Raw genomic sequence first — 26,212 nt, forward strand, 5'->3', positions numbered from 1 at the left:
AGCCAGGAGTGGGTCTTCACAGAATCTTAGCTAGAGGTTCTCCCGAATCCCTGCGAACCACTCCTGCCTCCACCCACCTATAATCCTAAATCTACCCTGTGCCCTGCACCCTGCCCTATGGGGCAGCAAGAAGCCTCAGAATCCTGCTTTATGCTTGCACTGATTTATGATGGCAATCCCAGTCGCAATTATGATTGTAAGTCAAATGGGGGGAGTTGAAGTGCCCCTCCAGTTGTAAGTGCAGGAAGGTTACCAAGGACCTGAATATTGATCATGTGACCGCAGGGGTACTGGCATTCCCATATCTTTGGGTGTAGGTTGTAAGTTTATTTTTTCAGCACTGTCATAACTTTGAATGGCTGTCAAATGAATGATCATAGACTGAGGACTACCTGTATGATCAGAATTCCCCATTCTTAGGAACAATGGGTATTTACTCTGAAGCCATTCTGATAGCTCTAAACTTTACCCAATGCTAAGATGTCAGTTTCTAAGAATGATGAGAAAGATTTGGATTAATTACATTTTTCTGGATGCTTCCACAGAATTTTTCATAGCTATAAAAACTGTATTTTTTTTTACTACTTGTACTATTTTAAAACAATTTTTTCATGTTCCTATTTCTAATGTATTTCCATTCTGGCTTTTTTGTCTGGTTCTTACATATTCCAGAAATTAGTTGGAGAATAACAAGTGACCAATGACACGTTGCTGTAAAAGAACATAGCCCTGGCAAATTGACACAACTTGTTTACAGATGGAATAGCTCTTCTCTAGTGCAAATTCTGGAGTACTTCAAGGGTGTACTTGAAGTCTTGCTCATGGGTTCTTAGGTTACTGATTACAAAACTTTTTCATCACAAGGTCAGATCTGAAGTTTGATTAAGCAATACAGAATGTAGGCTAATTTAGTTTGGACAGATTTATAAGCTGCCTAATCAAACTTGGGGCTGAATCCAAAATGAGTTTCAAGAATCCAGTGTTTTGCCTTTCATATTCAGTTTCCTTTGTATTATTATTTTGAATAGATTTGGCTAAATGTTTGCTAGAACTGAAGAATTTTTAAGATTTAAACCCTGCCAAATATCAGAAACATAGGTGCAGATTTTCTGGTGTTTGCTTTTTAATCTTTTAATCTTATAAAAAAAAAGAGGGGAATGTCTACTGGTTTGTTTCTTTGTTAAAACAGAAATGTAAAATATTTCTTGATACAGATTTTTTTTTTCTTTTCAAGAGGGTACATTTCAGACAGATAGGAGCAGAGGAATTTTACAAGGAGAGCTCCTACAAATTATTCTGCAATACCACTATTGATTGCTTGGGAAATTCTGTAGACATTCTAGAGACGCCCCTAAGTCTCAGGTTCTAATGATGCTGCTTTGGGTGTTGGAATGGAACATTTTCCCACCATTGCCTCCTGTGATTATGTAACACTTGAATGATTGTCCTATATACAATCATTATGTACACCCAGAATGCTAAATAGATTCCTATGGAAATGGTAAAAACTAGAAACTGACCAGGAGGCTGAAATATAAGCCAAGGATTCTTGCTGAGTGACAACTTTGGAGGAATCTTAAATGTACAACAAAAGTTTTCAGACTATTTTTAGGGTCTAATAGATTTTTGATGAGTAACAAAGACAAGGAGAAAGTACCTAACATCTATTTCAGACTTTAAAAAATAATTTTAAAGTCATGGATGAAATTTAGACCTTGATTTGGGAGGGGGAAAAAAAGAAGGAAACAGAGAAAGATCTCTATAAACAGTGAAAGTGACTCTTCTCAGGATAAATTATTACAAATAGATCCTAAACTAGTGGGGGAAGTAAGGCTTTCTGTGTACAATTAGGTTCTAAGAAGACCCAAATCAGACAAGAAATAGCTTCCTTAAAGAAAACCTAAATTCTGTTTTTTTTAAAAAGTATAAAGACGTAAAAAAATGGTTTAAGAATGGAACATGTTATGGAAACATTGAAAATAGGCAGGAATTAGTTTCAAAAGTAAAGATTAATTAGAAGAATTAAGAAACCAGGAAGGTTCATAAGTTACAGAAAATTCCTGTCACTTAGTCAATTCATAAGTTTTAGCTGTAGCACAAAGCTCACGCTTTATATTAAAATAGCCAACAACACAATAGACAAAATCCATATAATAAACCCCAGCACTGGATCCCATAGTCTGCTACTAGAGAATAGACACATCTGTTATCCCCCCACCCCAATATTTCCTTTCCTCCACTATCCCTGACCCTGCATTGTTGCTTTCCTGCTATGGACAAGGCCAAACAGTTTTTTGTAGGTGTAGATATGTCAAACTTTTTTTTTATGGACATAGACACGTCTGAAGACCAATCATATTTTGCCCATTAAAAGTGGACAATATCCCTTAAAGGGTAAGGCTCCTTTCATATTTGGGACTGTGTGTGAATGCCAAGACATGCTCCCCTTTGATCCATCCCAGCTTTCAATTTCTCAAGAGATGGAGGGCAAGTCCTGACATTCCACCACTGTCAGTGGGGAGAGAGAAGTGAGCAATTAGGGAAGATGTCCCCAGGAGAAGGACAGGTATCAAAGGCAATGGCATCTCTAAGGATGAGTACGTGGGACAATAATTGATAAGTTCGGAGAAGGTACTACCAGAGTTTTAGTACCTTAGTACTAAATCTTTACTCCATTTTGGGGGAAATTCTCCAAATTCAAGGTTTTTCTTCCTCCCCACTGAATCCTGGCTTCAGAACAGAGGGAGGAAGTTCTTCAAGAATGCAGCAAGAAAGGGAACAAAGAACTTGCCCTGGAGTCTTGTGAATCTGAAAAGTTTTATTATTATTTAAATCTGATTTTCATCTTTTAAAGTGTGTGTGTGTGTGTTATGTGACTGTTTAGGTGATTCTACAATAATACACCCACACATGTACACCCACACACAGAGAAAAGGAATCTAATAGTACAACATATAAAATGCTTCCCCCCCTAAAAAATCATTATCTCTTTCTGTCTGCTTAAATGTTTTACGTGCACCATTTACACATGGAAATGGAAGCGCCTCATGAAATGTAAGAAAATACCCTTTCATGAAAGCACTTAAGATGAAGCAGCAATATGTTTGCCTTTAAGAATCAAAGCAATAGGGTGGAAGAATCTGGACTTTGTTAGTACGTTTAATCTAATTATTCTTCCATTTCAAAGGACAAACACACATCCTTCCATTTGAGGTTGGAATGCAGAAGACCTCAAAATAAAAATAAAATTGTATTGACAATGACACAAACAAATTGCATTAAATATTATATTAATATTTGAAATCCAATGATTCACAATTACTAGAAATATTGATGTTTATGGCCCGTTGCAGACAGAGACCATGTGAAAGATCATTTTGCTTCAATTTATGTAGGAATGGATCATAAATTGCTCAGGCAGTAGAATTTACAAATATCTTTTGCAAATCTTGAACTTTTAAGGTGAGCAAGCAAAAGTGAAACCATCCTTCTCCCACCCTATGGAAAAAATGTCTTTCCACAGATCCTTCTCCCGGTCCATGGAAAAATTGCCAGAAAGGTTGGGGACTTCTGTGCTATATGACTAATGTAATAAAACTAATTCTGCCAAATCTAACCTGGGGGGAAAATCCCTATGTTTGAGTGGTATAAATCATTTTTTCATATTACTAAATCAGGTGTCCATATTTTCCATAGTTATCATACATTTTCTAAGTGCATAACAATGTGCATGGCTCTGGATGGCCGGGGTGGGGGTGGGGAGAGGCATTGTGTTCTCCTGGTTAATTTCCTTCCTCAGGCTATTTTCAGTTAGTGATGATCCGGGGAGGGAGGGGAGGGGAGAGGTCTGACATATGACTCCTGTTTTGCAGGATTGCTCAAGGGTCAGTACTTTTTCTGCTCCTATTTGTCATTTATTTCAAACTGCTGTATAAGATCATCCAGCATCATGGGGTGAGATATCATCAGTGTGCAGATGATACTCAGTTGGGTACCACTGCCTGTTTTGAATTAAGTGATGCTGCAACCACCTTTTCTTGGTTCTTGGAAAATTGCCATCTTTGATCGTGAATGAGATTGCCCTGCCCCAGAGAGACCTAGTGTGTAATTTGAGGATTCTCCTGGATTTACAACTTCTACTCAAGGTGTGACCATGAGAGCTTTCACACAACTGTGAGAGGTGGGCCAGTTACACCCCTATCTGGACCAACACCTTGTCACAGTCATCTATGTCTTGGTTCACCTCTTATTTGGACTATTGTAATATGCTCTACATGGGGATGTACTTGAATAGTATCCAGAAGCTTCAGGTGGTTCAAAATACATCAGTCTGCATAGTTTTGTGGAAGCCAAGATTTGTTCAGGCATCAACTCTTTTGCAAAAATTGTGCTGGTTATCATGTTTAAATCCCTACATACTTGGAGCCAGGGTATTTGAAGGACTCCATTTAGATCTAGTGATGCGCCAGGGGAGTGGGGGAGGCAGGGTATGTTGCAGGTCCCAGGTACTAGGGAAATACATCTGGTGGGACCAAGAAAAAGGGCCTTTCCAGTGGTAGCTCTCTCCCTATGAAATATTCCTCCAGAAAGAAGATTGGTTCCCACTTATTTTTATTTTTCCAGAAGGCCTTGAAAACATGGTTCTGTGTTCAGGCCTGCCCCTCCCCTCCCCCAGGGCTATATGGAGCCAATCAGGTGTTTCGTATGATTTATTTATCACTGTGAGTGGGTGGGATTTTATGGGTTTTATGATTTGGATTTTTTTAAATGTCATAAACCACCTAGTCCTAGTGTCAAAATATGGGAGTTGGGCAGCCATATAAGTTTCTTTGATTACTTAGTTAACTATAGCAATAGAAGAGGATCTACTTCTATTGGGTGCAGAACGTTGGAATGTTCTGTTAAGTTACATTATTTTATTTTCAACTCATTCCTCAACTGTGTACTTCATTTTTATTCTAATTTCTATTTTTTAGGGTATTAACTGTCCCACTCAGTTTTGTATAGCCTGCAGGTTGGATGGGGCATGCCTTCACTTTTTTCTTTTAGGTACTTAATAAAAATAGTGAAGAGTAAAAAAATCCAAGACTGCACCTTTATTTGAAATCCAATTTCTAATTTGATGAGATCACTTTAATACAATTTTCTGCCTCTTCTTTATTCACTTAATTGTGGTGCCATCCATCCCAAACTGGATTAGTTTGGTATGTACGGTTTCAGGAGGTACTTTCTTGAATGTTTTGCTGCAATCAAGATATATTGCAGTTACAACATTCCTAAAGTCTATTAAGAAAATTCCCTGATCAAAAAATGAGATAAAGCTATTCAAGCAAAATGTGTTCCTGACAAACCAATTCTAATTACTTGCAATTATGCATTGTTTTCAAATGCTTAAAGGGCTTGATGATCAACCCTAGAATCCTTTCTGTTACTGGTATTATGTGAGACTGACTGGTGCACAGCTTACTGGATCTTCTTTTTTAAAAAACATTGCTCTGAATTGGGCCAAACCACCAGCCAGTTTTTATTGCTATTTGAATAAATAGGAATAATAAACACCAGAATTGTTTTTGTTTGAACCTCTGCAACATTGTCAAGTTCTTTCATTTTGATTTCTGAACATTTTCTAGGCATTTTCAACATTTATCACAACTCTTCTTTTTCTGTTTCTTCTCATTTTGTTTTTTTTAACATATTGTATCCTTCTAGTTCTATATTAAATCAAGGGAATCATCTTAGTGAATCTCTTAAAATAATTAAGTTACATTTAATTTTTCAAAGCTTAGGGCTTCTCTTGTTACTCCCAGATGCTGAACCTCGCTGTTTAGATACTGAAAACTACAAGGTTTAAGAGCCAGTATTCCTTCTGATATTTCACTGAGTGACCCATTTTTGTAATGACCCTACTTTCTACTATGTGCAAATGTTCATCAGAGATCCTATTTTCTGTTTCTTTATTTCCGGAACTCACAGGATTTGATGTCTCCTTAAATCAAACTAGCATGACTGTGGCTAAATATTTGTTTTAATCATTCTTTGTGAAATTCTCATGCCCACAGACCATCACGTGGATAACTCAAGCTGTGGTCCCAGGAGTCTTTTTTTTTTTTCCTATCAATATCATTTGTGTAGATAGTCATTGATTTGCAGTATTCCTTTTTCTTTTTTTCAGGTCTCTTCCATAAACTGAGAATCACCTGAGCCCCCAGGGCTTAACCTTTCTTTCAATGTTTTGTTAAAATCTTTGGGGATATACCAGTAGTTGTGGCTGCTCTCTGAAGTATTACTGGTTCCCACATTTATTAATAGGAAGGGGATAATTATACTTGAGAATTCCTGGAAGTCATTCTATTACATCCTGATTTTAGCTCCTTGCAGATAGCACATTTGACAGTGAATCTAGTATCCAGCAGCATACTGTATATTGCATTTTATACATTCCTTATAGGAGTGACTCACCAACCACTGTAACTCTTCTTTCTTATAAGGCATCTTCTCTGGCATTTAGAGAGCCACCAACTCTCCTTCTCTTTATAGTGTCTCTTTATTAAATGTTTATTAAAACTCTTTCTGGGTTGCTACAGTGAAGAATATTTTCTGCACCAGACTTATTCTCTTCTTGTTTTATGGAGAATTGCATCAACTATTATTTTGTGTAATATCTCTTTTCTTTAAGCTAAGAAATCTTTTATCCCTTCTCATCAGCTAAACTATAGCCACTTGCTGCTGCAGTCCTTTAACTTTTTCTTTGAAGATTGCTACCAGTTTGCATTTACTACAAATATGTCAGGTGGTTTGTTTTTTCTAGTTGAAAAAGAAACATATCACAAGTATTGAAACTTCCAGTTGAGAACTCATGTCCATTCATCCTCATGTTTACTTTTTAGAGGATCACAGTTGGAACTGAATTTATTCTTCCCTGAAGTTGGCCAAGTAGAAAGTAGCTATTCAAGACACAACCTCTGCAGTTAAGCAGTTATTCAGATGTCTTCAGATGAAGCTCAAAATAAAAATTAAAAAACGTCTCAGAACATCAACTTTGCTCCTTCCTTCTTCCTGCGAAACTCCAATGTTCAATTTGTTCTTTAAAAAGGATTTGAAGGGCAGCCCAGGGAGTTTTAAATTATCATGAGCCAAAGGTAGGGAGAGCAGGATAACTTTGGAATTTCTCTTGATGTCAGCCCTATAAGGTAGACCTCATTAAGAAACCATTGCCATATAGATCTAAAACTAACTTTATTAGTATAGCTATAGTAACAGAATTTTGAACATGAGAATACACTTTTCCTTCTCTTATTTTATCTTCATGTGAATTACAATGGTTACTCGTATTGGTTTCTTGGAATGAGCTCAAGCCCTCATGTTTCTCTGGATTAGGTCACCTAATCCAAGCCATTCCCAATATGGTTAAACTTACTTACATTCACATTGCAGCAATTATTTTAAGAGCATCATTTGTACTTATAAACAACTATATGGAAATATTTTGTGAATTGGCAATTTTTGTTTTGGGATGCCCAAGTACAACTTAATGCTTCTAGTTGGAATAATACAAGCGACAAAACCTGCTGATTTTACCAGCTGTGGATGTAATAAAAATAGATGGAATGGGTGGAAGAAGCTGTGGAAGACCTATGTAAGAATTGTGTGTGAAAGAAATTCTTGAGGCAATAAAAAATCCCAGAGAAATGTTTTCCTACCGCAATCCATTTTTGTTCATACTGTATGTGAAGGCTTTAATTTTACTCTTCTACTACCAGCGATAGAATAGTATTGCTGGTAGTAGAAGATTAATGAGTAAAACTTTTTTCTTACATATGTATTTTATAGTGAAGTATCTAATATCTAGTCATGGGTTTTTAGTTTTGTGCTTGTCTCACACAATATACCATAGTTTACATTTGCAATACTTAAATCATACTAAGGCCAGACAAACCTCCTGGGATTTGGAAAATCATATAAGAAAAACTCTATCTTATATTTTAGGAACAGCTTCAGAAAAGTTCATCAACCATTAATTCTGTAAAGAAAAAATTCCCCCCCTTTTTTATATCAACTACTTGCAATCTTAATATGGAATTACTACATGTTTAATTACAATGTATATCTTAAATGGGTCCAAGCTTTAGACTGACTGACAGTGGAAACCAAATTGGAGTTGGGTTCAGTCACTATGCAGAAATGCTTTTCTATTTATCTGGAATTTGCCTGACATTTGCATTCGCCTGAATAATTCAATCTGTGAGCCGGGAGTTTGCCGAGGTTAGCAAGATTATCATCTACTCGTTTTAACATTGCTCATTTTGAGAATTCAAGGTTACCAAAATTACAGTGATTTCTCTGTGGTCGTGCTGTTCATCAATAACAGAATGCAGAAACCAGCTGAAGACTGATGTCATTAATGCCCCATGGTTTTTTATTGCAGTGGTGTGATTATTAGGGGGGTGGGATGTGGTTTCCTATGAGAAACCAAATGTCCAGAAAATGAATACAAAATTTTCATCTTATATCCAACAGATGAATGAACTATCACCAAGTGTTTTCTTTCTTTAAAGAGAAGACTTTTTATTAGAGCCTTAGCCCTTTTGAAATGCCCCAGAACAATGCAACCTAGGTTTATACTTAAATGCTATTATTTTAATAAATCAGAAGTCTCTTCCTTTGAATGTCTTCATTGCTGTGGCTTGATCGTGACCTTAGTTTGTGTTCTCTTGATCTTTTTTTTTAAAAACATAGCTTGCTGACGATCAGGGATTGGTTTTGATGACCACTGTTGCCATGCCAGTATTTAGTAAGCAAAATGAGACTGTAAGTATTCCCACAGTCATCGGCTGGAAAATGAAAGCTTTTAAACTAGCACATACAGTATTTGAATGGCTTGATGAAATCATGGGTATTTCAGTTTGATTCTGCTGTTTCCCCATATATTTGCTGTTGAAATAAAAGCACACATTGTTAATACGAATGAGCATTAAATACTTTTTGAAATATAGTGTCATGAATTCATGAAGCACAAAATTGAGAATGCCAAGCTCTTTATTTGCATGTTTATTGAAGCTTGTAAAAGGGAAAGGGAATATATCAAACAGGATATAAAACCTAAAAATTGTTATAAAAGTTTGAAAATTATTTGTTTCAATTACATGTAAGCATGTTAACTGCTCCTAGATTATTTGCATTATGTCTCAAACATCTGAACTCATTATACAGTATCTGGCTGTATAAAACTCTTGCCTGTAGTAGCACCCTGCACATATACACAATCAACTATACATATATACATAAACACAAATGCATGCACGTTTATTTTTGTTCCTATAGAATTCTTGATTAGAACAAATGTCTGCATTTATGGTATAAAGTTGCCTAAGGAAAAAATAAGTTCAACAAAGTTTTAATATGTTTTTAACATTCTGCTTCGTTTCTAACTTTTTAAACTGCTTTTTACTTAATACTTCCCTTTGAGGTATCAGTTAGCAGGATCAGGAGGCTGGGGAAGTAAGTTGCACATTTCCATAAAAGGTGAAAGAGTTATACGATCTGAAGAGAAACCAAAGTAAATTGCATAGTTCCATGCAACGTTTTTCCATGATACACTTCCAGACTCAAAGAGTTTAACAGAAAGCGTCCTTATCAGCTGAAATGTTGCATATCATCTACGGTTCTCCAGTGTAGCTGCGGAATAGTCCAGGAATGGGTTGCTACAGTCGGATCTGCCCAGAGACTGAGTCGTAAATTCTTAGACACGCCCCCTTGCCCCCCCCCCCCCCTCTCTCTCTCTCTCTCTCTCCAGTTTTTCGGCTCAGTCGGCCTGATAGAGACATTCTTTTTATGTATTCCTTGGTGCAGTTTTAATCCAGGTGGGATTAAACTGATTGGTTGAAACCTCTGACTTTAATTGTTTATTGACCCAATATTAAATATATATTTATTTTAAAATAGAGATCAAAAGGCATTCTCCTGGGAGTTGTGGGCACAGATGTTCCAGTGAAAGAACTTCTGAAGGCAATTCCAAAATACAAGGTAACTTATCCATTTGTAAACTGCTACTTAGTCAAAGTTAATTGTATTTGTAGAATTGTAAATATAAAAATGTATAGAGCTAGGTCGAAAGAAACACTTCTATGAAAAGAATTGCTTTTATCACAAAAGAAAACTGGTAGAAGCAAACAAGTCCATTCTACTTGTAGAAGCCACTGTACAATGTCTTGCGCAAGACTGACATGATTACTGCTGGGCTGTGATCTTATATACTCTCTGAAGACATGTGCTCACTCTATAATGGTGCATCAAATTCTATTAAATTTCAGCAGCATCAACTTCACTTTTCCAACTGATCCACTTCTTTGCCGGTCACTGTAATAGATGCTACCTTCTTATGAAAAATAAAGCACAAATGTTGTCTGAGAAAGTTACATTTAGAGATCACATCCGAAAATACTGTTATGGAATCAGAAAATTCTTTTCATACCTTAGATATGAAATCACATTGTAGTTTACTGCATGGAAATGATTACTGATATCCTTTAAAGGAGTTTTGTTTTTAAACATAAACTCTTTCACATTTGGGCAATTTTTTCAGTTTCTCCAAAGATCAGTTTTATTAAGACTTCTATACTCTGGCAGCTTACCAGAATTCCAGCTGTTTGGTGTAAATGGCAATAAAATAAGAATGCCTTTACGTAGCTTTGGACCTCACTCTGTGGACACTCCTGACATCACTATTTTAAAATGTGCCTGATCAGGACAGGTGGGTTAGCTTAAAATCATTGAGCTAAACATTGTTTTGAAACATTTTATCACTTTTATGCTTAATCAGAGAATTTTAGAACAGAGCTGTATTCTCATTGTATAAAAATCCACAACAAAATAACTTACCGGGGGGGGGGGGGACTCCTCTCAGCAGGTTTTAGATCATTTCTGCATCCTGGGGGTAAAGCTGGGTTATGCAGAACATCTGTGAAAGCTATTAACAGTGAGTTTTCCACCAAGGGATGTTTTAACGACTGCACATCATTGATCTGGAGGTACATTTATTGCAATCAATGAGTGCATTCAGCTGTGTAAGAGAAGCATTGTCAAATAGAATGGGATTTTTAGTGAAATAAGTATAGTGCTAAATTTGATTATGCCTAAACTTCTAGGGCTAATATAACACCATATCATTTTAGATTATTTCCCATACCTCTCTTAGGTCTGAAATTGGAAATTTATTTTTATTCATATCAGATTATTTCCTTATAACATGAAGTGGAAAAACTCAGAAGGGGGGAAAAAGTAAAAATTCCCACATAAATCTTACAGTATTCCTATGGGGAAAAAGTGATTGCCTTGCCACCCAGAACAAGCTCCATTGTTCATTTGTGATGTTGCATTCTGGAGATCTATGGAATGCAGTCCAGATATCAAGTCTTCTTTGTCTTAACCCCAATATATATATTAAAACTTACTTTAAATTAATGTTTTATATTAATTATGCACTGGTAAGTATCATTGAATTTAATGGCAAAGATCCCAAAACTAAACTTCTGATCTGTGTTTATTATCCAATGTCAATAAATTGTGTAGCAGCCCAGCTAGGCCACAGCTAGAATAAAACATTGGAGATTCCAGAGCTTCTATTCCAGAAGCCTACTAGGTCTAAATAACCAGGCTCTACCATCCTTCCTCTGCTTAATATTTATTATTGCCATTGCCTGTCTTCCAAGAAGTGCAAGAGATAAATAAATCCAAATAGCAATAGCACTTAGACTTATATACCACTTCGTGGTGCTTTTACAGCCCTCTCTTAAGCAGTTTACAAAGTCAAAATATTGTCACCAACAATCTGGGTCCTTATTTTACCAATTTTGGAAGGATGGAAGGCTGAGTCAACCTTGAGCATGGTGAGATTTGAACTGCCAAATTTCAGGAAGCCAGCAGTCAGCAGAAGTAGTCTGCAGTACTGCAGACCACTGTGCCACTGCAGCTCAATTGTTGTTCGGAAAATAAGAGAGAAAGGAAGAGTTAAAATATACCAAACCTGGTTTACAAAAATGCATGCAACTTTTTCAGCTCATAAAATTAAATGAAAATAAATCTTCTGGGAAACAGCCTCAAGTTATATAGAGTGACCTACCTGTACCACAAAAGATCAAGAGGCAATAAGGCTTAATTAAAACACAGGTAAAAGATGTTAAAACTTATTACTTCTTTTGACAAAAAGCATTTCTTTGAGATAAGCTTATTTCCCAGTATACTGGAAATCATACTAGACCTGTTTTTAAATTAATCTTCTCTTAATAGAGCACTAACCTTTGGATGTATCTGTGTACACAAGTTGGATGTATCTGGGTACACAAGTTGGGTGCAATCAGCTGTTTCCTACACTCCATCTTCAGGCTGACTGAGAAAGGCTGCAGATAATAGTGCACCCTCTTTTTTAATTAGGCTGCTGTAAATGTTAAGAGTACTTTTTAAAGAAACAATAGAACTAATTTTGTCTTTGATGTTTGGAGAGATAACAAGCTTGAGAAGAAGCCATGAACTTGGGCTTCTGCTTCTCTGCAGCTCTAGGAGCCAAATGGCTTGGGTCCCTCCTGGCTGCTTGTCAGAAGCAACATTTTCTTTCCTGTAGGGCTTTAAGGGAGAAACTAGGAAGCCTGGTTGCCTCTGTTCTTACCGCACCTCACAACTATTCTTCTGGATCCCCCACTCACTCTAGGCTAATGATTCTTAGTGAGGTGGAAATCGCTTGGTAAAGCAGGAAATTCTCAACCCATTTTTCCCTTCTTCTGCTCTTTCTCAGGCTTTTAAGATCAAAGGTGTAGTTCTAATTGGGTTAAGTTTTGGCCCCTTGTTTTTGTCATTCTCTCAATTTACTGAAGCAAATTATTCATAAAAGCATCTGTTACCCCACCAAATGTCAGTTCATTCTTTAAATATTTCCCACCACTTCTGATTAGCCCACCCACACTGTTTTGTGGGAGGTAAAGCAAAAGTTACTAAGTCTTCCCTCTTCCTGAAAAGTTGAGACGTCTTTTAAAGAGTTGCCTCTGGCGAGATGGGCGGAATACAAATTTAATAAATAAAATAAAATAAAATGAAGATGGGTGTAGAGTATTTTGTAGATGGTCCCCCACCCAGACTGCTGATATATAGGGGGAAAATAAATCAGAGGGCTCCACTAGTTGCTTCCTTTGTTGTGCATTCAGTTTTTAAGGGCAGAGACATTTACCTGCCATGTTACTGAGCAAGAATGAAGTTCAGCCTTTGGGAAGTAAATGTTAAGCTAGCATACTTTTATGCCAGTTTAAGAACTGGTAGATGGCATTTTAATGCAGCCATGAGGAGTCTAATCTACTTTAATCCAGGGCCACTCAGTATATTTATTATTTCAGCCTTTCTAGCTTTGCAAACCATCCTTTGCTTCCACCCTATTCCTCCATGATTCATACATTACTCTTTAAAAAAAAAAGAATAAAACCTTCATATGCCACCCAATAATAACTTTTTTTTATTTTCTCCTTCCTCTCAATTAATTATTTTTAAATTATTATTATTTAATTATTCACTCTTTTTCTGCAATTCTCTAATTTAGCTACCACAGCCAGCTCTCTTTTTCTGTGAAGTGGACAAAATGGTTTCTAGGACTTTTCTGAGCTTCAATATCAATGGACACTAATAAATTCACTCAGAATGTAGAGTGTTGTATGGTGACGTGTAGTGGGTGTCACCTGTTAGGGTCTAGTTAAATATTTCTCTTTTTTTTTGAATAGGATTCATTTTCAAAGGTAGCTGGCCACACTGGATATCTCTGCATTGATCCTTGTGAGTGGGAATGATAAAACAAAAAAAGTAATTTGTATAATCAAAATACTTCTAGGTCACCATCAGGGACAAAAATCTCAGAATTTATCATATTGGTTTTCAGGAAAGGAATAAAACTTAGATGGAAGAAGGAAACAACCTTAAAAATAGAATATTAAAAAAAATATTCAGACCACTTTCTTTGGAGAAGGCTGAAAGTTAGAAAACACAAGCAACTAACCAGTGCAATAAAGAAATCAACCGTATGTTTGAAGTTAAAACAATAAAAGATTGAATTTTCAGGGAACTTTTCTTAGAAAATCCCAGTGGGAAGAAAGGCAAGATAATCTCCTGCTGGGATTGTGTTGCAGCTACTTCACCTGTTGCTTTTCAAAGGACATACTTATTCTATGTGTTCTTGTTTTTGTTCTTCCTTGTAGCTAGGCATTCACGGATATGCATTTGCAATTACGAATAATGGATATATTCTGACTCATCCTGAACTGAGGCCTCTGGTAAGATCATGAAATACTCGATAAAGGTGGTTTTTTTAATATTATTTTTATGCTTTCTCAACATACAGCCAATGTAGCATTTATTTTTTTTTAAAAAAGGACATATTATTGCTTCTACAGGAAACTGTTTCAAAAAATAGTTGATTAACGTAAATGCTACAGGGATTTCAGTATGAGATCCAGCATAAATGACAATGGGAATTGTTTGATGATTCAGACAAGTGCAAGTTGCAGAGTTAAAGACTCAGACGCCTAAAAATGCAGAAAGGCAAAGCCATAAATTGCAGCAATTATGTACACTTACATAGAAATGGAATGCTGTACTTCCAGCTAAAAGCCCCTATTTGTCATGTTTAAGTAGACTCTAATTTATAAATTGTAGAACTGTTATACAAGCCCTCTCACTCCCCTCCTTTAAAAAGACAGAATAAGGATCTTTCCTGGGTTTAAAATAAAAATAGCAATATAGGTAGTCCTCAACTTACAACCACAATTGAGCCCAACATTTCTGTTGCTAAGCAAAATACTTGTTAAGTGAATTTTGTCTCATTTTACAACCTTTCTTGTTGTAAGTTGTTAAGTTGGTAGCCTGGTTGTTAAGCAAATCAGGCTTCCCCATTGACTTTGCTTGTCAGGGGGACCCAAAAGGGGATCACATGACCCCAGGACACTGCAACTGTCAGAAATATGAGTCAGTGGCCATGCTTCCAAATTTTAATCACATGACCATGGGGATGCTGCAACAGTTATAAGTGTGAAAAACAGTCATAAGGCACTGTTTTTCAATGCCGTTGTAACTTTGAATGGTCACTAAATGAACTATTGTAAGTCAAGGATTACCTGTATTCACTTCTATTACTATTACTTCTATGTCTTAGTTAACTGATATAAGAACAGTTTTTGTGATGTGTCTGTTCTTTTGATACTTATTTAAGAGTAGCATACGCTTTAGTTTGGTTTGTGTACACACACACAAACACAGAGAGACATTTCTTAAGGGTTTCAACACCACCAAATGTTACTAAAAGAATGGCATTAAAGGATTTAATAAAATATTAGTTTCTTAGGATGGACACATAATGTAACATCAGAATTTAATAATAAATTAACAGAAGCAATAAGAATATTTATCAGAAGGATGCTTGCATATTATACATTTGGAATCATTTGATTCTGTTGTATAATAAGCTATGATTGCAGCCTTATCCCTCTAAACATTTGGATTTGGCTTAGTTAATATTAAACATTTTAGCAGTTTCAGTCAGGAGATTAAAAGATGTTATTGGGACACCTCAAAAAAGTCTGCCAAGATTTCCCTCCTGTATTCCTATGGTTCTATTTTAAAATGCAGCAACACTGAAGAAAAATATTATATGCTTTTGTACCAGCTTATTGTAAAAAAAAAAAAAGTTTTGAAAACTTTCTCTTGTACCATTTCTTGGACATGAAGGGCTTCAGTTGTTGCATCCATATCATGGAGGTTAAAGGTGAAGATTCCCAGCTGAGACTAAGGGTCTCATGCAATCTCTTTATCAGCACAATTCTTCTCTCTACCTGTGTCCAATACAATCTGGGTGAAAAATTGCTGAATTCATGAACCCAGCTGACAAGTAAAGGAACATATGTTAAAGAGGGAGGAAGCAGCCAAATCACACATGAACTCCATCTTCAGTTAGGCCTTTAAGAGAATGGTACTGATGGCTGCAAGGGGCCGTGTCATCTTTTTCTGACTTTGAGGCTGAGTAGCTACTGGATAGCCATGGAGAACAAACACACCAAAGCAGGGCTGCCAAACTCCCAACCCCCAGGCTGGATGTGTGATGGACATGCCTACGTCCAGTTTAGTTAAGGGGGGAAAGTCCCGGTACATCACATGACGATGCTGTAATGCCATGACTTTGACACCACTGCACTAGAGCAATCGTCTGGATGTACATGATTGTAATGGCAACAGTCATTATTATGACATAATTCCTGTCAACAAAGCAGCATGAAAGATACAAAACAGAAAATATTGGTGAGCATTATGCAGACAGATGTCTCTGCAGAAACAAAATGTGATTCCTACAGCTGAAACCAAAGGTAGTGACCGCAAGTGGCTACTTCCAATATGGCGTGGCTAGATCATGGATGAGTGAAAAGAAATATGAAGAAATAGCAGAAAAAAATTGGAGCCATGGTTAGAGCCGGGTGCAGAATTAACAGAAAAGCAGAGTTGGAAGGGACCTTGGAGATCAATCTAGTCCAACCCCTACAGGCAAGTCATTCCACTGATTAATTACTCTAATTGTCAGGAAATTTCTCCTTAGTTCTAGGTTGTTTCTTTCTCTCCTTGATACAAGCTGCTTTAGTAGAAGAGAGAATGGTTCTGAAACATTTTAGGACAGGAGACTTTCAGTATATTTCTGCAGCTTGGCATACCATTATGAATAATAGTTCAAGAGCCTGTTGGAACATTGTTATGGTCCTTGTATATCAAGTAAGTTCTATTTTTTTATTTGACAATTTGGCTAGGCTACAGAGTTTCTTGTTAAACAAGCTTTTGACCAGTGTTCTTTTTAAAAAAAAATGTCATAAAAGAGTAGGAAATGAAAAATGGAATTTGAAGTAGGAAGGTTATGTTGTTTCTTAGAATAATATCCACTATGGAGATCAATTCTTTGATGCTTTTGAGATGCTCACAAAACCCTCGATCCAATACTAGGTTGTATGTCCTTAAGCCTATTGAAATATGCAAATATAAATTTGAATTGGATCATTGCCATGATAAATTGGAGTTACAACAGAGACAGGGGTTCCTATTCTGTCATCTTCTCTTTATTTATGGTTTTGCCATTATACAAATTAAATCGCATAAATTCCCTGTTTCAGAGGGATCTATGTAATGTATTCTAACAATAATAAATGATCCAGCACTAGCTGGCAAATGATGTAATTCATGACAGCAGGTTTTTAAAAAATGGGAAAAAGTGGTTATGTTTTCTATCCTCACATCACTGACATTTCTGGCTCGTTACCATACACAATCATTCCACTAGAAAGATCACAGATAAAGTTATGAATTTAGAATCGGGAACTTTGAATTCACTATCTAATTCTAATTAATTCTAATTCTAATTAAATCTAATTCTAAGTCTAATTGTAATGCTATTTCTACTTGCCTAGATAAATTGACCCATAAGTTGAAAATGCACCCTATAAACATCATCTTAGGTGCAGTCTCTGCACCTAAGTTGCATCATCTACACTGGTGCCTTCCTAATAGGTTGAGAGTAACTCTCCCCTTCCCAACTCATAGTTGCTGGGAATTCTGGGAATTGTAATTCCAGACCATCTGGAGACTCTCACGCTAAAGAAGGTTCCAGTAAGTTATGTTGCCCAGAGATGCTTCTGGCATGAAGAGCAGTTGGCGAAATGAACTCCAATGATCAAACTGTTACTAGTGATAACTAATGATGGGAAATTCCCATTTGATGACCAACAATTTGTTTGTTTGTTTAAAGTGGTGCTGTGATTACTAGAATTGTTTATTTCATGGGAAATTGAATTTCTTTTGGCTCAGAAGACATTATATGTACGAAGTAATTGCGTCACAAAAATTGCCTTCACATCAGTTCGGTTTCTAGGATTTAGAGGACTGGATTTGTTTATGTTCCTTGCTTAATAAAATATTAGCAAGACAGAAATGAAGGGAAAAAAAGTAACATGCTAAGGGTAGCCAAATACCTGATTCATTTTTTTCCTCTGAAAACACAATGCCAGTTCAGTAATTGACCTACAGTTCCATTCTAATTTGGGGGGGGGGGACCAATAGGTGCTAGGTTGTGGAGCTCATGAAAGCAATTTAACAATGCTCCTGTTTAATTATTTGAACACTAATGTGATATGATATGCTCAGGTCTAAAACAAACATCCTGCCTTGTGACTTCCACATATATCAACTTCCATCATTGCTTGCTGGTGGCCATACTGGCTGGCTTCTAGTCAAACACAAGAAGTGAATTTGAGAAAAATCCTTGATTTTCCAATATAAACATTTATGGTCCATTGAGAGATGATATAATCTTTGGTACAAATGGCTGGAATAAAATTATTTTAGTAAAAGTATCTTTCTTTTTCAAACTGATGTTTTCCAAAACCCATGTTGGCTATGGATTACTATAAGTGTTAGAATACAAGACAGCTGGAGGACACCAGATGGAGAAAGACTGCGGTTCTATATCCAGAAATCAAGTGACATTTTTAACAAACTTTCTGTTTATTTTATACCTGAGTAACCCTGTTGAAGATTTGGTCCCTGCTACGATTATAAACTGTATCTTTATATAATTATTCAATGGAATCAATGTTCTGTAGATTACGTCTGTAATGAGAAAGCATCCCAGATTAGTGAAATTTAGTTAATGCACCTGTATTAATCATTTACGCATCTGTATCTTCTAATATTGAAAAGAGGTAGACATTAACTGAATGAATCCCTGTTCTCCATAGAGGATTATTAGTGCCAGGGATGAACTGTATAGAATGTGACATTAGAGGGCAGCATAACACTGCCATCTATAACCATCTAGTGAGTCTGGCAGAGCCTTCACCAGAATCCAAACAGACAGAGCCATTATTCAAAACACACACACACACACACACACACACACAACTTTAAATCATACATGTTTTGAATATATTGTGTTTATGTAAAAAGTGAAAGTTAAGACTTGAATTGAATGTGTTTCTCTTTACTGCAAAATACAGTATTATTAAAATGCAGAAACAAAACCCCACTGGCATTTTTTTTTTACAAAAAAAAATAGCAATAAGGAAACAGAAACTCTATATGTTTCACTTTCTGCTACATTTAAAAGCTCTGCTTGGATGTAGTATGGAAATATTAACAGGAAATGTTTCCACGGTCCAAAGAAGTAGCCTTGAAAAAAAAGATATATATTTAACACACACACAAAGCCATTTCCCCCCATCCCACCCCACACACATACATATATAAGAGGAAAGCAGAATCAGAAGCTCAGTGATACAGCAGGCAGCCAACAATTTTATCACAGTTATAGGTCTGTTCTTGTATTACAAATCTGAATATAATAATGTAATATAATATGGAGCACAGCTGGAAAAAAGAGGCATTAAACCCTGCATCTTTCCTCTTTCTTTCCTGCAACCTTTTTTGGCCTTGAAAGCTGATCTGGAGGTTTGAGGTCCTCACTGGAAAAAGTTTTGGGTAGGAGGGCTGCAGGAGTCAGTAGGATGTTCATCTCTCTGTCTCATAAATGGAATCTATTCCATCAATGAAACTATGTGGTGGACTTTTACCTTACTAGCAGCTCGGTATTTAAGTTGGTATCTGAATACATTCTGTCACTTTTTTCTCATGTCTTAAAAAGCATAATAGGCATGCCTCAATAAATGATTATTTTTGTGAAAAGCAATATCATTCAATCTCCATTTCCAAACAAATTACAGGAAAATATATTTCACTGAAGCATGTAATTTAAAGGATAGGTTCACTATTGGGGTATCTGTATGTTGTGGGTCAACTCTGTTTGAAAAGAGTGCCTTGGATAAAACCCACATCAAGTTCAACTATAACTGCTGAGCAGCATTTCTCAACCTTGAAGATGTGTGGACTTTAAGTCACCTGGAGCTGGAGAGTTCTGGGAGTTGAAGGCTAGAATTGCATAGTAATTGAACTAAATAATTGAGCATAATATTGTTAATCTACCATTCAGAGCATTTATTGAAGATAGGGTTGGAGAATGTATTTTTAATTCTTCTTTTGCTGAAGTATGTATATAGTAACAAGTAACATGATTTCCTAATTGTCTAAGAATTATAGCATCTTCAGAGAGAAAAGTTATTTTGCCCCTACCTTGTGGTATGCTGATAAATGTTGAAGAATTGGCCCTGCTGTTATAGAGTTTCCTAATTGAGCAGGGGGTTGGACTAGAAGACCTCCGAGGTACCTTCCAACTCTGTTATTCTGTTGTCGCTACCCTGTCACTAGCTGCAGAACAGCTGATCAATGTGTATGACATAGTGGCTGTCAAGGCAGTTCAGATATAAAGATTTATTGCAGGTTTAAGTTCTTTACAAGAATCTGAACTACTAATGGTCAAAGCAGTTTGGTGGTAGATAAGGTATTCACAGACTTACATCTTTTGTGGAAATGAAAGGACTCGTGACTTATGATGCATTTGACCCCTCCCTCAGACTCATCTCCTATAGTGGTTCAGCTCTGCTCTCAATCAATTTGCAAAATTTCAGAAACCTTTTAAAATTGGTTCTTGTGAACTACTGCCCCCAGCCCCATTCTGCTTTATCTACTTGGGGAAAATATTGGAGTGAAAATTAATCTAAGAACTAGAAAGAATATTTGTTTCAAATAACGGTTCTGTTTTTTTTTTAAAGCCTTATAGCATTTAGGGTGTTATATATCAACATCAGCAATTTGAAGTAATCAGTATATTCTTAAGCTTATTAAACCAGCTGACATTTTCTGACTCATGTTGAAATTTTGGAACATTCCTCAGTAACATTGGCTGCGCTTTTTAAAATATTCCCCTTAGCTCCCTGACTTTACTTTGTTTCAGAAGTGGGATCAGGCAGAAAGATGAAAAACCCAGCAAGAGGATTCAGAATTGTTTTCCTCTATTAATAACAAGCGCAGGCCAGTGACAGTCGTGGGACACATTTTTCCCTGGCAGCTGAGGACCAGTTTGGGCAGTTGTCAAAGAGAGGATCAATGATAGTCTTCCACATTTCCACTGGAAAAATTTCACTCCTATTTGAAATGAACATAAAACTTTTGTTCGCACAGGGAACACTTTAGAGCCAATCCATTGACTTTTAATACAAAAATTATTAGGACTGAAGAGAGGCATCTGTACAACCGAGGTCAGAAAAACACATAAAATGATGCTTCGGGTTCAGAACTTGCCATTTCACAACAGGTTCTGTAAGTGAGGCACATGCGTCAGAGGGTCAGAAAATAATTAAAATCACATACAGTTTCAGAAGAGAGCTTCATCTGTTGTCCTGTTTTTGTTTACTTTTTTGGCATCAGTGCTGGAATGAATAACCTCATAGATTAGGCAAAATGTAGTTTAGCAACATGATGTTGGCACACTATCCCAGGCCAAAAAAAAAAAAGATAGCACGTTAGATTCCACCCACCTCCTCCTCTCTCCAGTGAATGTGAGTCATTCTATAGAACCAAAATCCCACCTGGTTTTCAGTGCATGGTTATGTTCCATACTGCTGGCCATATCAAAAGGACGGTATGCAAGAAATTCACTACTTCAAAACTCTTGATTGGTTCCATCCTTGCTGTACTTAAACAGAGTTCTTTCTACTATTCTTCATTCTATTATTAACCATTTCTTCAATACTAAAAATCATTTCTTTACATGACATTCCTCCCACCCCACTACCATGAACTAAATTTATCTACTGGTGGATAATGAAGTTGCCTCTTTTTGCAATATTAGGCTCTTTTGCTGTTTCCCTGATTTTCTCTCTTAGGCTAGGAAAGGAAAGGCAGAAGTGGGAACAACATTGCATCCTGCGTATCATATTTCCTGGGCGGCAGTGGTGGGTTGTGGATTGGGTGAACCGGTAGCAGCGCCAGCGGGAGGCTCCGACCACCTGCCTGGACACTTCTGCGTGCTCATGAGAAAACCGGTAGCAATGGGATTTGCAACCCACTACTGCTGGGCAGGGATTTATACCCTAGTTATTCTGTGAATCAGTGTGCTTCTTTTGATATATCCAGTTGATAACTTTTTGGAAATACAGAATGGAATGGAATGGAATGGAATGGAATGGAATGGAATGGAATGGAATGGAATGGAATGGAATAGAATAGAATAGAATAGAATAGAATAGAATAGAATAGAATAGAATAGAATAGAATAGAATAGAATAGAATAGAATTATTTATTGTCCAAGTGTGATTGGACAAACAAGGAATTTGTCTTGGTGCATACGCTCTCGGTGTACATAAAAGAAAAGATACATTTGTCAAGAATCATAAGGTACAACACTTAATGATAGTCACAGGAAAACAGTCAATATAAATCTTAAGGATACCAGCAACAAGGTTACAGTCATACAATCATAAGTGGGAGGAGGTAGGTGATAGGAAATTGGAAATACAGTATAACCACTGTTACTGTAAATTACAGTGTACAGTGTACCTTCTGTATTTTTAAAATCTATGGTTATCTGTGGGCATTTAATTCATGCAGTTTTCCCCAAGACTCTATTTCTTCTATCTCAGAAGCTCTCATTTACCTATTTTAACTTTAGGATTTGCTTATTATTGTTTTGATATGCAAACAGTTCTGATTAGTCTTTTTCCTATGATCACTGGGAACTTTTGTCATATCATTTCCAAATACATCTAAGAACATCCGGATATGGTACCCAAGGAATAAAAATTCTTTTCTTTGATCATCTTCAGCATTCAGCATTAAAGCTATATCCAATGTGTATTTACCTGGATGTAAGCCTATCAAAATATGGTTTTATTTTGAGAATATAAATTTAGGATCATGCTGCATAAATTAGCCCTAGCCATATTTCATGCGTTCTCAGAAGCAAGTCGTATTTAGTCTCAGATAGTTGAATCAAGGATAGTTTGAAGATTGTTAGATTATTATTGCTATTGCTGTTATTATCGCCGCCACCACGATGATGCATTTTCTTTAAGAAAAAAATTTGTTTCATTTTTAAAAAGCTTCATCCAAGTTGAGCTCAGTGCCTGATAATTTCCATGGATACATTTATGTGTAGGGGAAATGGAGGTGGCAACAGCATGGACTAAGTGCTTCCAAATCCTAAATCTTTGGCAGGGATTTCATAAATCCTTCCCCAAAATAAAAATATATCAAGCTTAGAAGCCATCCAGTCCAAATCCCATCAGCTACAACACCTTTATTCAACTCCCAACATGTACATTTCACTAAAACTAGGCTGTGCTACCTTTGGTCTCATCTGAGACTTTGTCACCTTACACCTTACCAAATCATTTGGAGAATTTCCTTTATCCAACATACATTGTAAAATAGGTTCATTTCTATCCTAAGAAGGCAAATTATCATATTTTTCAGACTCTAAGACGCTATGGACTATAAGATGCATCTAGCTTTTGGGAAGGAAAGCAAGAAAAAAAAAATCTGCCTCTGCCTCCCAGCAATTTGCCTCCTTGCAACAAGCAGCCATTTTTGGTTGCTTTTCAGAATACATATTATTCTTATTTTTATTTTTTTCTAATATTTTACAGGAAAGTTGCAATAGATAATTTTTAAGGAGTGTGTTTTAAATAGCATGAAAAGTCATCACTTGTTATTATTTAATAAATAATGGTGATCTTTAGATTGAGATCTTGAAACTGTAAAAATGTAAACTGTTAACGTTTGGTACAAAGTAGTTCAATTTTCCTATGTATTGTTTCTTGTAAAAGGTAGTTCAAACAAATAATTTTTCAAGAGTTATATTGGTTTATATTGTTTTATATCTGTCTTTTCAAAACGACAGAAAATGTCCCTGGATATGCAAAAACGGAATGTGTGTGTATATGTGTGCGCTAAAATGACAGCTATTTTGCTTTCATAATAAACTCCTGAGTTTAAATTAAATATATGAACTGTCACAATACATTGTACATAGCAAAAAAGCCCAACATATTTAAAGATTGTTGAATCAGTATTAACATAGCAGTAAATTCTGGGAAAAATTGTTTCTCCTAATATAGAAAAACAGGAATCCAAGTCTCAGAGGAAACATTAATGCCCACTTAAGTAGTGTTAGCCTTTCATAAGCAGCAAATCTCATTTTTCTCTGGGGAAGCCTGCTGGAAACTAAGATAACCTACACTTACCCTTGCTAATTCAGAGGCTCTATAAAACTCTACAGCTGTAGCTGTCAAACAAATATTTAAATAAACTGAGTAGTGAAAATGCCTTGTGTTCATTTAAATAACTGAAGAGTCCAATATATCAACAATTATTTTTGTTGGTATTTCCATCTTAAAAAGAGCATCTGAATCCCTGTGAGAGCAAAAATTGCCATTAATTAGCAATCCAAAATTATATATGTTAAAAAAAGACAATTAGCTGTTTGATGGCTTTGCTGATAAAACCAGTTGTAAATACAAATGAAATTCAAGAAATTTGGTAGCAATACTTACAGTTTGTTGTTTCTTTCAACTTTGACTTTAGGTAAAAAGACATTCACTGAGTTGAAGTCTGCAAATGTTGAAATAAGAGCAGATGTTTTAAATTATTTCCACACTAAAAAGATATAATTATAAGCAGCTGTCAGTTTTACATAATCCTGAATGATAACTTCTTAAGAATGCAAATGAAATATTAAATATAGAGGATCTGATATAGAAAGAATCATATGCAATATAAGTCACACAACTAATTTACTTCTTTGTAACTGATTTGTATGAAGATATTTTTTTACCCCATGTTTATAGGTGCATAGAAAGGTGCTCCTCGTTTTTCTCATCTATTTAGATGAAGACTTATTAAACTGCCTTGTAGACAAACATTAATTGAGTTTCAATAGTTGCCTCTAAAGTATAAAAGGTCAGATTCTATGTTTCATGTGTCAAGGTCACTATGAGCCATTTTGTCACAAGGTCCAGATGGTGAATTATGAAATCAATCTGTTTTCCCCCCAGTTTTGAATGGTGATGTTGACCATGAAAGAGAAATCAAATAACTGCTAGAGACCTTCTTAATATGGTATATCTCAACTATTTCAGAAACTGCTTTTGTTCGTATAATGTAACATTAAAAAATACAAAGTAAAGAACTACATCAAAGCCAGATATTTCCACAAAAGTAATGGGAATGCGGCCATGAGAACCATTTAATGTATGAAATTGGAAACCACTACACCAAATACAATTTTCCTAACTGTCCACCTTCAGTATATATTGAACTGCCATCATTCCAAACAATATGTTGTTTGGCAATCCCAGGATGAGCAGAGAGCATCAAGCTGGGAATGTGACGTGATTTATCTGTAATTTACAAGAGTCCTCGGTATTATCATCCATAGAAGTGATATAATTATTTGCAAAATTATATGTGTGCACTCACACACTTGCCTGGTAAAGAACAGCTCACTTCTGTAGAAATAGTTTAATGGTTTAAGATATCTTAAGAAACTAGCTTTTCAATACCAAAGATTTAGACTTTGCCTATTATCATATGCAATTTATATGCTAATGCTCATGTATGTGCACATAGATCTGTCATCTATCATCCCTCTTTATATGACACAATTAACTGTTGGTTTCTCATTGTAATAAAAGTTGGAAATTTTACTGCATGCCAGTTTATCATTGCCAGCTGGCAAGAAACACTAATCAAAAATAATTGATCTCTATTGCCAACTATAATCTAAAAACTTCTGATTAAAAATCTTAAATTATATCCTTCTTCTAAATGTCTTTATTGGGGGATAATCTCATTTTTTTATTCAACTCAATCTTGGAAATTTGCCTTCAAGATCCCTTTCTAGGAGATAATATGCTTCATGTCCATCACAAATTCAATATCTCTGAATAAAGGACTTTGTAAAGTTAAAAATGACTCTATTTTATAAAACCCCAAGATTTTAGAAAATCAATTAGAATTGTGCCAATGATAACACAATCAATCAATTGATTAATCCCTTAAAAATCAGGAAATTAAATTAAGAATCTGTACTGGTGCCAAATAGATCCCAGGGTGAAAATCATAAGCATGCCAATTTAATGGGGACTTCAGCTCAAATAAATGTAGCAGAAAACTATATTCTTAGGTCCAAAAGTTGATCTCTCTTTCCCATTCCAATAGTGAATAAAGTTATTTTAGAAAAATTGTCAGAGTTTGTCAGATGTT

General features: G+C 35.9%; 1 protein-coding gene across 3 annotated transcripts in view; it reads left to right on the top strand.

The window, feature by feature from the left end:
* Window positions 1-26,212, top strand: part of CACNA2D3 (calcium voltage-gated channel auxiliary subunit alpha2delta 3) — a 563,616-nt gene that overhangs the window by 429,766 nt on the left and 107,638 nt on the right. For 2 of the 3 annotated variants that reach the window (XM_060688326.2, XM_060688327.2), the window contains 3 exons: window positions 8,737-8,808; window positions 9,943-10,023; window positions 14,229-14,303. In XM_060688326.2, coding sequence (XP_060544309.2) covers window positions 8,737-8,808; window positions 9,943-10,023; window positions 14,229-14,303 — 228 coding nt within the window. The remainder of the gene's footprint in view (window positions 1-8,736; window positions 8,809-9,942; window positions 10,024-14,228; window positions 14,304-26,212) is intronic. The other variant, XM_060688328.2, reaches the window with a different exon arrangement.

Source organism: Pantherophis guttatus, chromosome 2, assembly GCF_059756535.1.
Source record: "Pantherophis guttatus breed Tessera chromosome 2, ASM5975653v1, whole genome shotgun sequence".
Classification (NCBI taxonomy): domain Eukaryota; kingdom Metazoa; phylum Chordata; class Lepidosauria; order Squamata; family Colubridae; genus Pantherophis; species Pantherophis guttatus.